The sequence below is a fragment of the Ambystoma mexicanum genome, chromosome 8, assembly GCF_040938575.1.
Source record: "Ambystoma mexicanum isolate Mex_15411 chromosome 8, UKY_AmexF1_1, whole genome shotgun sequence".
NCBI lineage: Eukaryota > Metazoa > Chordata > Amphibia > Caudata > Ambystomatidae > Ambystoma > Ambystoma mexicanum.
In genome coordinates, this window is record NC_090929.1 from 59,621,929 (window position 1) to 59,636,784 (window position 14,856).

At 46.9% G+C, this 14,856-nt stretch overlaps 1 protein-coding gene across 1 annotated transcript in view; it reads left to right on the plus strand.

Annotated features, from left to right (window-relative positions):
• The window catches only part of LAMC3 (laminin subunit gamma 3), a 1,037,231-nt gene that overhangs the window by 591,811 nt on the left and 430,564 nt on the right, over positions 1-14,856 (plus strand). Inside the window, exon 13 of the mRNA XM_069609277.1 lies at positions 13,571-13,759. Coding sequence (XP_069465378.1) covers positions 13,571-13,759 — 189 coding nt within the window. The remainder of the gene's footprint in view (positions 1-13,570; positions 13,760-14,856) is intronic.

Consider the following 14,856-nt stretch of genomic DNA (forward strand, 5'->3'; position numbering starts at 1 on the left):
CAACATCTCTTAATTTGGATATGCGGTGCAAATAGGATCAGTTTGTATCTTGTTAATCGGGCAGATGTGAGATGTTACGTCTGTGTTCTATTTATTAGAACGTCTACTGAATGGGTCACCATCATGGTTAAAGAGTGACCTAAAACCATCCCCTCGGTTTGTTTTACTGACGTGGCAGCAGCAGCAACAGCTCGCAAAGCACATGCAACAGGATCCAACATGGAAGAAAAATAACCGCACGGTCGATTCATCCCCCGTGTTCCTGAGTCAAAACAGCCAAAGCACATCCATTCCTTTCATGCACAAACAACATAAAATACTTTTCATAATTTGGCATGCCCAAAACTGGATCTGAGCATAGTGCAGCTCTGAGCAGGTCAAAAGCTTCTTGACATTCCATGTTCCATGTCAAAGGTAAGGTAACATCCTTTCTTGTCAATGCCACCATGGGTTTTACAATCATCTCGAAATTCTGAATCCACTGCCTACAATATGAAGCCATGCCAATTAAAGCTCTGACTTCCTTTTACGTATTTGGACTAGGCATACCAGAGATCCTTTCTATTCGTTCTGGTGTCAATCTCCTTCCCTCCTTCAATAGGAGGTAGCCCAAATAGGCCACCTCTTCTCGAAAATACTGGAATTTCTTCAGCGATGCTTTGTGTCCATGCGCAGCTAAATGTGTCAATACCAAGACTGTTCCCTCCTTGCAAATTTCCTCCGAGTCTGCTGCTACGAGCAGATCGTCAATGTACTGCAATAAAACACAACCTGTCGGCAATGCAAGCATATCGAGCTGTACTTTCAATGCTCTAATATAAATGCTTGGGCTTTCAGTTTAACCCTGTGGAATTCATGCGAATTTGAATGAGCGTCATCCTAATGTGAATGCAAATAAGAATCTACTGTCCACATGTACAGGAATGCTAAAAATGCATTCTTCAAATCAATTACACTAAAATGTGATGCAGAGGCTGGAATCATAGAGGCTGGAATCATATTCAAAATTGTGGTGACATCAGGGTCTAGCGGGAATTGCAGAGCAATACTTTTGTTTAACGCGCGTAAATCAATTATAAAACAGTACAGGATTTCATTACCTCCTTTCTTGTAAACTGGAAGAATCAGGCTATTGCAAACGCTTCCTGTCATTTCTTCAATTACATTTCTATTAATCAATTCTGATACAATGATTTTCAGGGCTTGCTCATCTTCAGTCGAGATTTTGTATTGCAGAATGCGTGGTAATGTAATTCCTTCTTTCAAAACAACTTTTACTGATTCAATTTTTAGAATACCTACATCGATATCATTTGCTGCCCATATGATAGTCAGTACATTACTAAATTCAGTTGGCAATGGTAAAGACATGAATTGCGATACGGGAGTTTGTTGTGGTGAAATCGTCAAGTACACTTCATCAGGAGAACAATAGATTACGGCATTCAGTTTCTTCAACAGATTCAATCCCAACAAATTCTCGCCGCAATTCGTCGTCAAAAGAAATGGACAAGATTCAGTGAATGGCCTAATGTGATGGACACTGGCTGTGATACTGGATTAATTACTGGGGTACTTGAGAACACTACTGAAACATTGCTATGCCCTGACAGTGGTATATCTGGAACCCGCTGGTGATCAATTGAACAATTCTGTGCACCTGTGTCCACTAGAAAAACATTCTCCCTATTCCCGACTTTCATTTCTATGTAGGGCCCTTTCTGATTAACACGAATAGGCACTAGTTCCAAACCCTGCTTCGGGCTGTTATAGCGGAACAGTAGATCATCAGATGTAAAGTCTCCAAAATAGTATTCATTGGAGGGATTATCAAAAACATTTGCAATATTTAATGAATTCTGTTGCTGGTTCAGATTAACCTGCTTATCTTGAAATTGTGCATTGAATTGGTTTCGGTTAGGACCCCCTAATCCTGGGTGACCGCTAAAAGGTCTTCTAGATATGGCTCCATTTGATTGCCGTAAATGTGGGCATTGTGCTCGCCAATGGCCTTCTTGTCTGCAATAGGCACATTGATTTATAACTATCGAACCCCCATGTAAATTGGATTGTAATGCAAATTAGACTCTTGATGGAGCATTCCCACCCCCTCTATTTACTCTGGCTAGCTGTTGTAGCAACACTCCAGTTTTTAAGTCTCCCTTATTCCTTACTTCCTTATCTTTTTCTGAATTCACTCGATTTTCGTAATATTGAGCCAGGTGTAATACTTCAGATTGTTACTTAGCTTGCCATGCACTTTCAGATGTCATTATTAATGTCTGAATTTCCGGTAACAATCCATGCACAAATTTATCAACAAACAATCTCTTCCCGGGTTCAGTACTTAGATCCTGACCACTAAAATCTGCAAATAATTCCTCAAATCGGTTAAAGAATTCCGTCGCACCTTCCGATTTACCTTGTAAAGAAGCAGCTAATTTATCCCAAACAATTCTCTTTTCAGGCACAAAAGTTTTCATACTATCCGCGAGGGCAGAGTTAAAATGACTTGTGGAGGTTCCTCTCCAGCCTTTCTCTCACTGTTAATTCTAACCAAGTTCTCCCATGTATCGCCTAACATCGGCGCATCATTTATACTTCTAGTTTGTTTCCATATATCAGCAGGAAGAATCACAGGGAACAATAAATCAATATCACTCAATGTAAAAACAAATGAATTCAAAACAGATTCAATTTCCTTATAGAAACCAGCAGGATTTTTCCTCATATCAGGGACTGTCTGTTTTATAGTATTCACTTCTTGTCTAGAAAAGGGGACATGTACAAACTGTGCAATGTAATGTGCTTCTATCGTACGTGCTGGGGTCTGTCCTACGGCAGGAATCTCAACCTTCGGAACAAACGTGGTAGGCACCTCTCTCATGGGTAACTGCAAAGTAGGGGGCTCTGAATCTGAGCGTCTATTAAGCAACAAAGCTAAATCAAGGGACAAAGCATCAGTTCCTGTGTCAGGCAAGAATGCTCTTTTATAAATCATCATCAAATCAGCAGGACAACAAACTTGCTTTTTCATGCACTCAGCCTGTAAATATTCCACCATAACCTGTAACACTTTCCTCTGCATTTCCGGCATATATTGACTAAACGTATCGCGCACCTCAATCGGAGAAATGGTAGCATCCGTAATCCATCTAAGCTCATCTCGTGTGCAAATACGCAATTCCTCACTAACAGGTTTCAACGGCGGGAGAAATCCTTTCTGAACATATGACCTATGCGGTTCACGCTTATTCATTATATCTTTATGCAATCCTTCAAGTTCTCGTTTAAACACAAATATATGTTCTACATGCTCACATATTTTTGCCACACTATCTTGTGAATGGGAAAGGACAATCAAATCACGCAGCTCTTGCGGTACAACTCGAATAGTTAAATCACTCTCCATACCTTAACAAGATATTCACCCATATATTCTAGCAATACCTGCTGTTCACCATTACCTCTATGTTCAGATATGGAGCTTTGTACAGCCACTTCATTTCCATCATCAATATAGGTCTCAGCCCACTGTCTCAGTTCTTCTTTCTGTTCTTTACTAATTGTACTACGAGTCAGTCTAATACTTCCTCTTTCAGGCCCTACTGATGCAGAACTGCTAACTAAGGCATATAATTTATGCTCCGTAGGAGGTGGAGGAAATGATGTAATTGGTGCAGATGGGACAGTTACTGCAGGTGCAGATGCAAGCCTGGGAATAGCGGCAGGAGGGGAGCCATAGGGAGGCGGCGCCATTGGGTCAGTACTCAGAGGTTCATTTCTTCGCTCATTCAATATCGTATTTATCAATTCGTCTGATGTATGCAAATCCTGTTAAGGGTATAGTCTCTGTATATCTAGTTAGAAGGCCCTATCCATGCTTCGAATGGCTTCTGTCTGCTTCTTTTGGTCATGCACTTTTGCTTTCTCTACATTTGACATGTGCCTACGTGCGTGTTTGTCTCTACTTTTCAAGCGTTGATTCGCTTCCTTCCTGCAGTCCCTAACAGCGTTGAACGCTGCGGGTCTGGACTTCTTTCGCAGCAATACTGATTCTAAATGCTCTATTCGCGCTAACTCGAAGCTCCCATTATTCGGCCACTGAAGGTCTGATACACATCTGGTCTGCCTATGCCAAACCGCATTAAATACAATGGCCCCAATACCGTACATAACATACATTTCATGCGCCAGTGACCCTTCGGGTGGCGCAACCTGGCCAGTTTCCAAAGATTGTCTACCACAGTGGAAAAATCTCACTAGACAGGAAGACAATGTCCCAGGCATGGTTAACTCTTACCTCTCTTACCTGGGTGTTTCTACTTGCAAAGGCAACACTCAACCAATATCAGGACGTTTAAGAATCGGATCGGGGTACGACTCACCTGATCAATCAATTATTTTCTCTGGATGCAATTCACCCATTTACAGGTGCAACCAAGAATCGTCTCGACCAGCGTGTCTGGCTGAATCTGCCTCGATTTCAGGACCCTCGCCTTGATGCTCTCTGGGGGCTGCACGTTGATCAGGGTTCAGCTGTGTACAGATCTGCGGAGGATTCTCTAATCACTTCTCAGGGGTACCCTGAACACCTTCTGAACCCGGTCCGACAGCGTCATCCTCGACTCGTCCTTGCCTTCAACGTACGCGATGGAGCATCACATGGAGGCACCCTATTCGGTGCCATATTTGTAAGACCATATATGGAATAAAGGCACCATAACCATATACTACAGGACACGCCAGCCATGAGGTTCATTTCCCAAACAAGTCTGGTTTTATTCAGAGTATCTCGTTCGGGCGATCGGGTCTCAACACCACACGACGTGTGCTCACATACACCCTGAGAGGAGAGAGAGCGAGCCGTCGATAAAATGGTAATATATATACATAATACATCATCATTGAACAGCATTCTTTGGTCCACCCATATACATGACGTGCAAGCTAGGGTTCAGTAATTGACAGTTCGACACGTAACTCCATTCAGCCTAAACATTCGGTATTTCTAGCTGAGGTTTGCAGAGACAGCTTACTGTTTTGGGGAACACGGGGCACTGGTACAGGGAAGGATATCATGTTCTAGCAGGGAGACATTCCAACAATGTTATCTGGTTGCTGCACTCATGAGCTAGGGGTCAGACAGTTCTGAAGCAGAGAAATACCATCCTCAGTGAAGGAGCACCGTTAGTTGCATATAATTCTCAGTTAGCTGCCTTCTACAACAGCGTTTGCAAAACAAGCTTGCAACTGGGCTTCTAATTAGCCGTGGCTCTTGTACAGCTTCAAGGCTTTACCGAATAATAAAACAACATATTTCTGCAGGGTTTCACATTCCTATCTACATTAGTATTCAGAGTTCAAGCTATGGTCTCGCACCGTGTGTGGGACTGAAGCACAGAATGGCCCTCATTAGGACCCTGGCGGATTTTTTCCGCCATCGACGGACTTTCCGGCCATGGCGCAAAGTTCCTTTACGCCATGGCGGATGGCGGACTTACCGCCCCATTCCGAGGTCGGCGGGGCGGTAAGTCCCCAATCCCCATTTACCCTTCCCCATTCCCATTTTTGCCCCATAGGGTCTAATGGGAGTGGGGAAGGAGTTAATTACGCCGCCGTAAAGTACGGCGGCGTAATTAACAACGAGGTCCCTTAGCGCCATGGATTTCTCCGCCCGCAAAAAGCGGGCGGAGAAATGACCATGGCGCTCCGGGAACTCGTAGTTGGCGGTAAGGGGTCGGCGCAGCTAACGCTGGCGCTAACCCCTTAGCGCCAGGGTCCTAATGAGGGCCAATATGTTTTGCAAAAACGAAAATGGCGGACAATTACAAAATGGATTCCCACTTGCCACATTCAGGATTCATGATTTGCGGTGTTCGTTACGTGATGCAATTTGTCTATGGCCAACATACATAACATGTCATTCGGGCTGTGCAATTACTTTACAGTTTAACATCTTAACTGTCCGGTAATCCCTTTACTCAGTTTACCTTTGGTCCATGGGGTAACGCCACCAGTACCAGGAGGGTCTTTCTGCTTCTTCTTGGCTCTGTGGCTCACTTGTCGTGTCGTCAGGTTCACATGCATTTCATCCTCATTTTATGAATTGAGCTTGCTCTGTATCTTGGGTTGTGAGTGGTTGTCTCCCGACAGTGGTATCGGCGCTGCCCTGCAGGCAGACTCCCCCCCACCGTCGCTGTGCGGTCACGCCTCCACTGAACTCATTCTTCAATCGTGTTATGTTTTCTTCCCTTCTCATGTGCCAGTCTCCCAGCGTCTTTGGCTCCACGCCGGAGATCGACTGGCTTACGCCGGCTCTGTGTTCTGCGAGAGCTCCGCTACTTTCGCTCTGCTAAGCACAGAGAGCTTCCCCTGGTTCGCTCCTCGTTCCCGCTTCCCACGGCTTCTCGCCCTCTCTTGCCATCTCTCACTCTCTCTGGTCACATCATCCCCTTTCAGCATCCTCGGCACAGTCCACTGGAGGGACTGATTTCATGGAATAGTCTTAGTTTCCTGTTGTGGATAGCATACGTTCACTTTGTCTTAATGGAATTGATAATGCTCTGTTATGTCAGACAAATCTATTTAAGTCATCACTTTGAGGGCATCAGGGAGTTCCTCATGGGAACAGGAGTCCTTGTCTCCAAGGCGGGAGCATCCCCAGTGAGGTCCCACTTACCATGACCCCTACAGAGGATTTTCTGAAGTGGGCTCACCTCCCTAGCCTCACGGGGGGGTGGAGGGGGTCACCACCTGGGGAGAAGGGACAAATTCCCCCAAATCATCACATCAAGCATTAGAAGTCATAGCAAAACATTTAAAGGCATAACCAGGCAAAACAGCCTGATCTCCTCCCACAAACCTCTGAACGGCCTCTGCAGACAGCTGCCAATGCACTTTCTCACTTTGCCACTCTCAATCTCCGTCTCCCTTCTCTCTGTCACTCTCTTTCCCTCTCCCTCTCTCTCTGTATCTCTCCATCGTCCTCTTTCACTCTGTCTCTGATACATTTTCTGAGAGAGTGTGTGTAAGTGTGGGTGCGTGCATTTAGTAATGTGCATTATGTAGCATAACATACCACTTTGCAGTCACTTCAAAGCACTTTCCCGCCTTTGGGCGGAGTCAGAGTAGCTCTCTGGCCCCTTGTTGATCAGCTGTTCTGATTGAAGGCTATGTCACCTGGAGTGTGAAGGGGAGGGACTGCCAGGGTGTTCTCTAATTGGTAATTGAGGCTGAAGAGGACTTGGTTTTCTATTGTATTGATTATCTGTTGAGGCAGGGAACTTTGATAAGCAGCCGATGGACCCTCATTGAGGTTGGGGAGGGATTGGTACTGGCATTCGATAGGACTCCTCCAGATGTCTGAGTGTGAGAGAAATATGCAAGGCCAGGAAAAAAGGGATTGGTTGTGGATAACCATTCCCAATCACTGGAAGAGCAGGAATGGAACAGTGGCGATCCCCTGTTCAGGGCCCGGGATGTGTGGGCATAGCTGTGTGCTAAGCTCAAGGGCTGTGTGTTCTTAGTAGTGTCCCTAGGCGGGCAGCGTTGAGATGACTTGGATCCATGTGGCACCTTCAGCCTGGAGAGGGTGCATTGCATCGATGTGTCCCCACCCACTGGCTGTGCTCATGTTTCAAGAAGGTGATTGCTCCAGGGCAAGCCATCCTAACCCCAACAGGCCCCATTGGTCTCTCAGGACATGGAGTATTGCACCAAAGTACTAGAACACATGTTCTAATCAATGCAGAAAGTCAGGGTTACCGCACACATTGGATTGTCGGTTGGTTTGGACTACAACTGCCATCAGCTCTAACCAGCAGAGCCAATGGGGAGTGATCATGGGAGAGCTAGTAGAACATGTCTGGAGACCTTCAGGTTGCAAACCCTGCAATACTCTGAGGGCAACAACACCAGGGAGCTGGGGGCAGTGGGGGATAGCTGGGTGCAATGAGATGGGACATCTGTAATACATCTTCCCTAAGGAACATGGATGCTCTGAGACAAAAGGGCACTTAATACACTGCACTGCTTTGCAAAAGGAGTAGTAGGAAGAAATCAGAATTCAAAAGTACCAAGGACAGACACAGGGGTTCAATCATTGTGGAAGAGCAAAAACAGAACTGGAGCCTAACTAGCATCTGTGGGGTTTAATCCGGCAGAGGCATTAGGAAAGTGAATGGTCCTGCAGCCTCCATTGTAAACCCTCCAGGGTGCTTCCCTTGGGAATGTAAATCCCATACATACACATACATAACTATATACATACATATACATACATATACATATATAGACACCCATACACGTCCATACAAACACCTATACATACACACATACACATACATACACATACATACACATGCATGCATATGCATACACATGCATACACATGCATACACATGCATATACATACATGCATACATATACACATACATGCACACACACATACACACACATACACACACATACATACACACACATACATACATGCATACATACACATGCATGCATATGCATACACATGCATACACATGCATACACATGCATATACATACATGCATACATATACATACACACCCATACATATACATACATACACACATATACATACATACACTTACATACATATACATACATTCCTATACAGACATACATATACAGACATATACATACATACACATGCATACACACCCATACATATACATACACACCCATACATATACATACATACATACATACATATACATACATACACTTACATACATATACATACATTCATATACAGACATACATATACATACATACATACATACATACATTCCTATACAGACATACACATACAGACATATACATACATACACATACATACATACATATACATACATACATATACAGACATACATATACATACATATACATTCATAATTACTGCATGGTCCTTTTTTGCAGGTAGATTTGCAGTCAAACTGTGCCCAGTGTTCCTTTGCACCAGGACTCTGGCCTCTCTAGAATGCAAACTTGGTTCACCCACTGCCTACGTGATGCCCAGCGCTGCATGCTCCCTATGTCCTCCACTCCTCCCTGTGTCCCTCAACTGTCCCCCAGGACCAGCCGCTGGCCACTGCCAAAGATACCAGCCCACTTTAATGTACCTCAGGACATACCCTCTCAAGTACCTTATCCGAAGGGCACAAGAACTGAGATGCCACCCAAGGGCACCCCCTCCGTCCGTGAGGTTGCCATAATGTACAAATCATATTCTCAGCCAGTGGATCCTTGCGCCACGGGCACTCAAGGTTGCCCTCTGGACACAAAAGCCTATGTGCTCATGTCACATGACATCTAGAAACAGACATGCAAGCAGAGCTGGGGGTACTTCCAAACTGCACACATCAACACAACAGCAAACCTATCGCGCATTTCATTCCCCTTTCCCCCACTAACCCTCCTTCTCGTCCAGGTCCTCCAGTGACCCTGGAGACCATGGAAATGGCAGCGGTGTGACGTACAAATCCAAATAACATAACATGTGCCCTCAAGGTCTTTGCCTCAGTGCATTGATCATGGACGCTCCGCACTCATGTGCTCAGTGTATTGATCGTGGACGCTCCGCACTCATGTGCTCAGTGTATTGATCGTGGACGCTCCGCACTCATGTGCTCAGTGCATTGATCATGGATGCTCCGCACTCATGTGCTCAGTGTATTGATCGTGGACGCTCGGCACTCATCATGGACGCTCCGCACTCATGTGCTTAGTGTATTTGATCATGGACGCTCTGCACTCATGTGCTCAGTGTATTGATCGTGGACTCTCCGCACTCATGTGCTCAGTGTATTGATCGTGGACGCTCTGCACTCATGTGCTCAGTGTATTGATCGTGGACTCTCCGCACTCATGTGCTCAGTGTATTGATCATGGACGCTCTGCACTCATGTGCTCAGTGTATTGATCGTGGACGCTCTGCACTCATGTGCTCAGTGTATTGATCGTGGACACTCCGCACTCATGTGCTCAGTGTATTTGATCATGGACGCTCTGCACTCATGTGCTCAGTGTATTGATCATGGACGCTCTGCACTCATGTGCTCAGTGTATTGATCGTGGACGCTCTGCACTCATGTGCTCAGCGTATTGATCGTGGACGCTCTGCACTCATGTGCTCAGTGTATTGATCGTGGACACTCCGCACTCATGTGCTCAGTGTATTTGATCATGGACGCTCGGCACTCATCATGGACGCTCCGCACTCATGTGCTCAGTGTATTTGATCATGGATGCTCTGCACTCATGTGCTCAGTGTATTGATCGTGGACGCTCCGCACTCATGTGCCCAGTGTATTGATCGTGGACGCTCCGCACTCATGTGCTCAGTGTATTTGATCATGGACGCTCGGCACTCATCATGGACGCTCCGCACTCATGTGCTTAGTGTATTTGATCATGGACGCTCTGCACTCATGTGCTCAGTGTATTTGACCATGGACGCTCTGCACTCATGTGCTCAGTGTATTGATCGTGGACGCTCCGCACTCATGTGCTCAGTGTATTGATCGTGGACGCTCCGCACTCATGTGCTCAGTGTATTTGATCATGGACGCTCGGCACTCATCATGGACGCTCCGCTCTCATGTGCTCAGTGCATTTGATCATGGACGCTCCGCACTCATGTGCTCAGTGTATTTGATCATGGACGCTCCGCACTCCTGTGCTCAGTGTATTGATCGTGGATGCTCCGCACTCATGTGCTCAGTGTATTTGATCATGGACGCTCGGCACTCATCATGGACGCTCCGCACTCATGTGCTCAGTGTATTGATCATGGACGCTCCGTGCTCCCGGAGCCAAGGCCCCGGAATCTACTTATCCCAGGCCGTCAATGGGTGAAACGGGGTGGATCAGAAAACTGGGATTTGCTGCATAATCCCTCGGTGTCTCTCAGCTGTACCTTTCACTTGGCCATATTCATTGCCCAGGGCACCCATTTCACAAGCCTGTTGAATAAGTATGCAACGTGGTCAGGGTCGGATTGGCCCCTTGGCCTTTTGGCCCGTGGCTGGGCCGAAATCGTCCCTGGGTATGGGGGCCGGTTTCTGGCCATGCCTGGGCCGGTTTAGAAGAAAAAAAAATAGAAAATAAAATATTTTTTTCCAAATGTTTTTTCTTTTTTTTCAAAAAGCCTTTCATCCTTCTTAGGTCAATAAATGAGTACCAACACAGGTTGGGGGATATTGTATGCATATTTGTTCTATAAAAACAGCTTAAGCGTAAGTGCTATACAATAACATATTATCATTTGGCCTTGGACGTCTGCTTGGATTTACAGTAATTTAGTGTACTTAGGAACAATGCTATTTGATGCCACTTCCTGTTTTGTCAAGGGGTGAAAGGTCGTGTTTCATCGCTTCCGGGATGTCACTTTGGGGTGGGCTCAAATGACATCACTTCTGGTGGGCCACTTTTTTGAGGCGAGGGGTGGGCCACTTTTCTTAGGGTGACCGGGCCTATTTCTTGTCCTAGTCCGACCCTTAGGTGGTGTCTCATTCATACCTCAACCAGATGCAGTTTCCATGAACCCATTCGACCACAGATCCTTCCAAGAGTCACCTCCCCACTTCATCCTCCCCAAAAAGTGCACTCACCCTGGATGTGGTCACATCCTAAGTGGATCATTGCAGTGGCCACTAACTTGGTGCCTAGACAACACACGTATGAAACTTCAAAGAGCCGAAGGCCAACCCACGTGACCCATCTTCAGCCCCAGATGTCAAGAACCAAGCAAAACCAAGCAAAACATTGCACCCAGTCACCTCATGGAGCTCCTCACTGGCTGCCAAGATACTGTACACAGTCACCTCATGGAGCTCCTCACTGGCTGCCAAGACATTGTACACAGTCACCTTATGGAGCTCCTCACTGGCTGCCAAAACATTGCACCCAGTCACCTCATGGAGCTCCTCATTGGCTGCCAAGACATTGTACACAGTCACCTTATGGAGCTCCTCACTGGCTGCCAAAACATTGCACCCAGTCACCTCATGGAGCTCCTCGTTGGCTGCCAAGACATTGTACACAGTCACCTCATGGAGCTCCTCACTAGCTGCCAAGACATTGTACACAGTCACCTCGTGGAGCTCCTCATTGGCTGCCAAGACATTGTACACAGTCACCTCATGGAGCTCCTCACTGGCTGCCAAGACATTGTACACAGTCACCTTATGGAGCTCCTCACTGGCTGCCAAAACATTGCACCCAGTCACCTCATGGAGCTCCTCACTGGCTGCCAAGACATTGTACACAGTCACCTCATGGAGCTCCTCACTGGCTGCCAAGACATTGTACACAGTCACCTCATGGAGCTCCTCACTGGCTGCCAAGACATTGTACACAGTCACCTTATGGAGCTCCTCATTGGCTGCCAAAACACTGCACCCAGTCACCTCATGGAGGTTACCTGGACATGGCCCTACACTCTTCCAGCCTCACCAACTAGTGTACGAAGCCGAGTGGGAGTGGATGAGATTGGTACACCAGAGCCTGTGGTTCACACGGGTTTCTTCTGCGTAACACATAACGGCACCACTTATGGCAAAACAGCAGGATAACTTCTCCTTAGTTGCACGACCAACAGACCAAAAGAAAGTTCTTCTCATTAAGATCCAACAAAACCAAAGCAAATGAAAGTTCCTGGGATGTCAACAGTCTTACAAGTCCAAGGCCCCTCCCGGCGATGCTTGGGGGATTTTCAGTCACCCACAGTATGGGGTATTTAAGTTCTTTGAGTTTGCCCAGTAGTCATTGCATTCTACTTCATCACTTTCTCTAAAGTATCCTGCTCCAGTGGTCGCACGCCACCGACATCCAGAGCTCAGCACCCTCAGGAAGGAGGCTTGGGGGGAGGGGATCTATGTACTAATGTACCTACATACAGCTCTATGCATCTACAAATGCTGTATCTATGCCTTGTGCAGCTCCGTGAACGGGTATCTGGGTGTGGGTGCACCTCTGTACAGATCTAGGTATGAGTGCACCTACATATGATGTATCTATGTGTGGTTGAACCGCTCTAGCTATGCAGGGTGGTGTCTGAGTGTGGGCGCACCTATATATGGAGATAAGTGTGAGTGTACCTATGCATGAGTTCCTCCATGTATGGTTGTACCTAGGTAGAGATATATGTATGAGTGCATCCATGCATGAGTTGTCTATGTGTGGTTGAACCAGTCTAGCTATGCCGGGTGGCACCTATATATGGATCTATGCATGAGGATAGCCATGTGCCTGTGCATCTACATAATGATGTATCATGTACCCAAGTGTTTCGCTCATCACTGGTCTCTCCACTCAGTCCTTCCCCCCACAGTTCCCCCCCCCCCGTGATCCACCCCTCCTTTGCTACCCTACCCATCGCAGCTGCTCTGCATCCCCTGTCCCTACTTGTACCCTCCTGAGTGCATCCCCCTTGTACAGCGCTGCATTGCTTCCAGCTAGGTTGGCTCTTTATAACGCGCATGCGCACATGCACTCAAGAGTCAGTGCAGTTAATAGCTCTGCTTTCTCCACCCAGGTGTCTGTCACTGCCTGCACCACACCGAGGGGCCTTCCTGCGAGTTCTGCACTGATGGCTTCTATGGCAGCCCTCACCAAGGAGGAGTCGATGACTGCCAGCCCTGCCCTTGCCCTGGTGGGTCTTCCTGTGCTGTGATGCCCACTTCCGGAGAGGTGGTATGCACCAACTGCCCACCTGGGCGAATAGGTAAGCAAAAAGGTCCATGTGAGGTGAGACGAGGGATCCGCTGGGTCCTTCTTGGTATTGGGGTGCTGCGGGTCCTTGGTATTGGAGTCCTGTGGGTCCTTGGTGTTGGGGTGCTGCGAGTCCTTGGTACTGGGGTGCTCACTTACTTTGCACGTGACACATTATTTGAAAAATATTAAAAAGGTTTATATGTGAGATACGTGTATTTATATAGCCCCTGACAATACCCTGGGGCCACTTCAAAGCATACAGACTCCAGAGAGCAGGGCCCAAGACCCCCTGAACAGAAGAGCACACAATGTGTCAGTGTGGAAGAGGGAGTGACTATAATTCATTGACATCAGTGGTGCTAAGAGGTTCCCAGCGATTGCTACTGCGTGCACCTTATTCTGCAATGCAATCGGAAAACTGAGGGCCTTGGATGTGGCCCTCAAGCTTAAGTGCCCATTGATTATCAGTACAGTGACCCCAGGCAGTGTCCACCCAGTGACCCCAGGCAGTGTCCATCCAGTGACCCCAGTTAGTGTCCATCCATTAACACCATGCAGTGTCTATCGGATGACCCCGTATATTGTCCATCCAGTGACTACATGCACTGTCCATTGAGCGACCGCCCTACTTTACTCTTTCAGCAACCCGAGGCACTGTCCATCCATTGGCATCAAGCAGTGTTTAGCCGTTAACCCCATGCAGTGCCCCTCTATTGATGTCATGCAGTGTTTCTGATGACCCCATGCAGAATCCATCCACTGACCCTAGGCAGTGTCCATTGAGTTACCCCCATATATTACCCATCCAGTGACCCTATGCAGTGCCCATTGAGTGACCCCCATATATTACCCATCCAGTGACGATATGCAGTGCACATTGAGTGACCCCCATATATCACCCATCCAGTGACCCTATGCAGTGCCCCTTGAGTGACCCCCATATATTACCCATCCAGTGACCCTATGCAGTGCCCATTGAGTGACCCCCATATATTACCCATCCAGTGACCCTATGCTGTGCCCATTGAGTGACCCCCATATATTACCCATCCAGTGACCCTAAGCAGTGCCCATTTAGTGATCCCCATATATTACCCATCCAGTGAC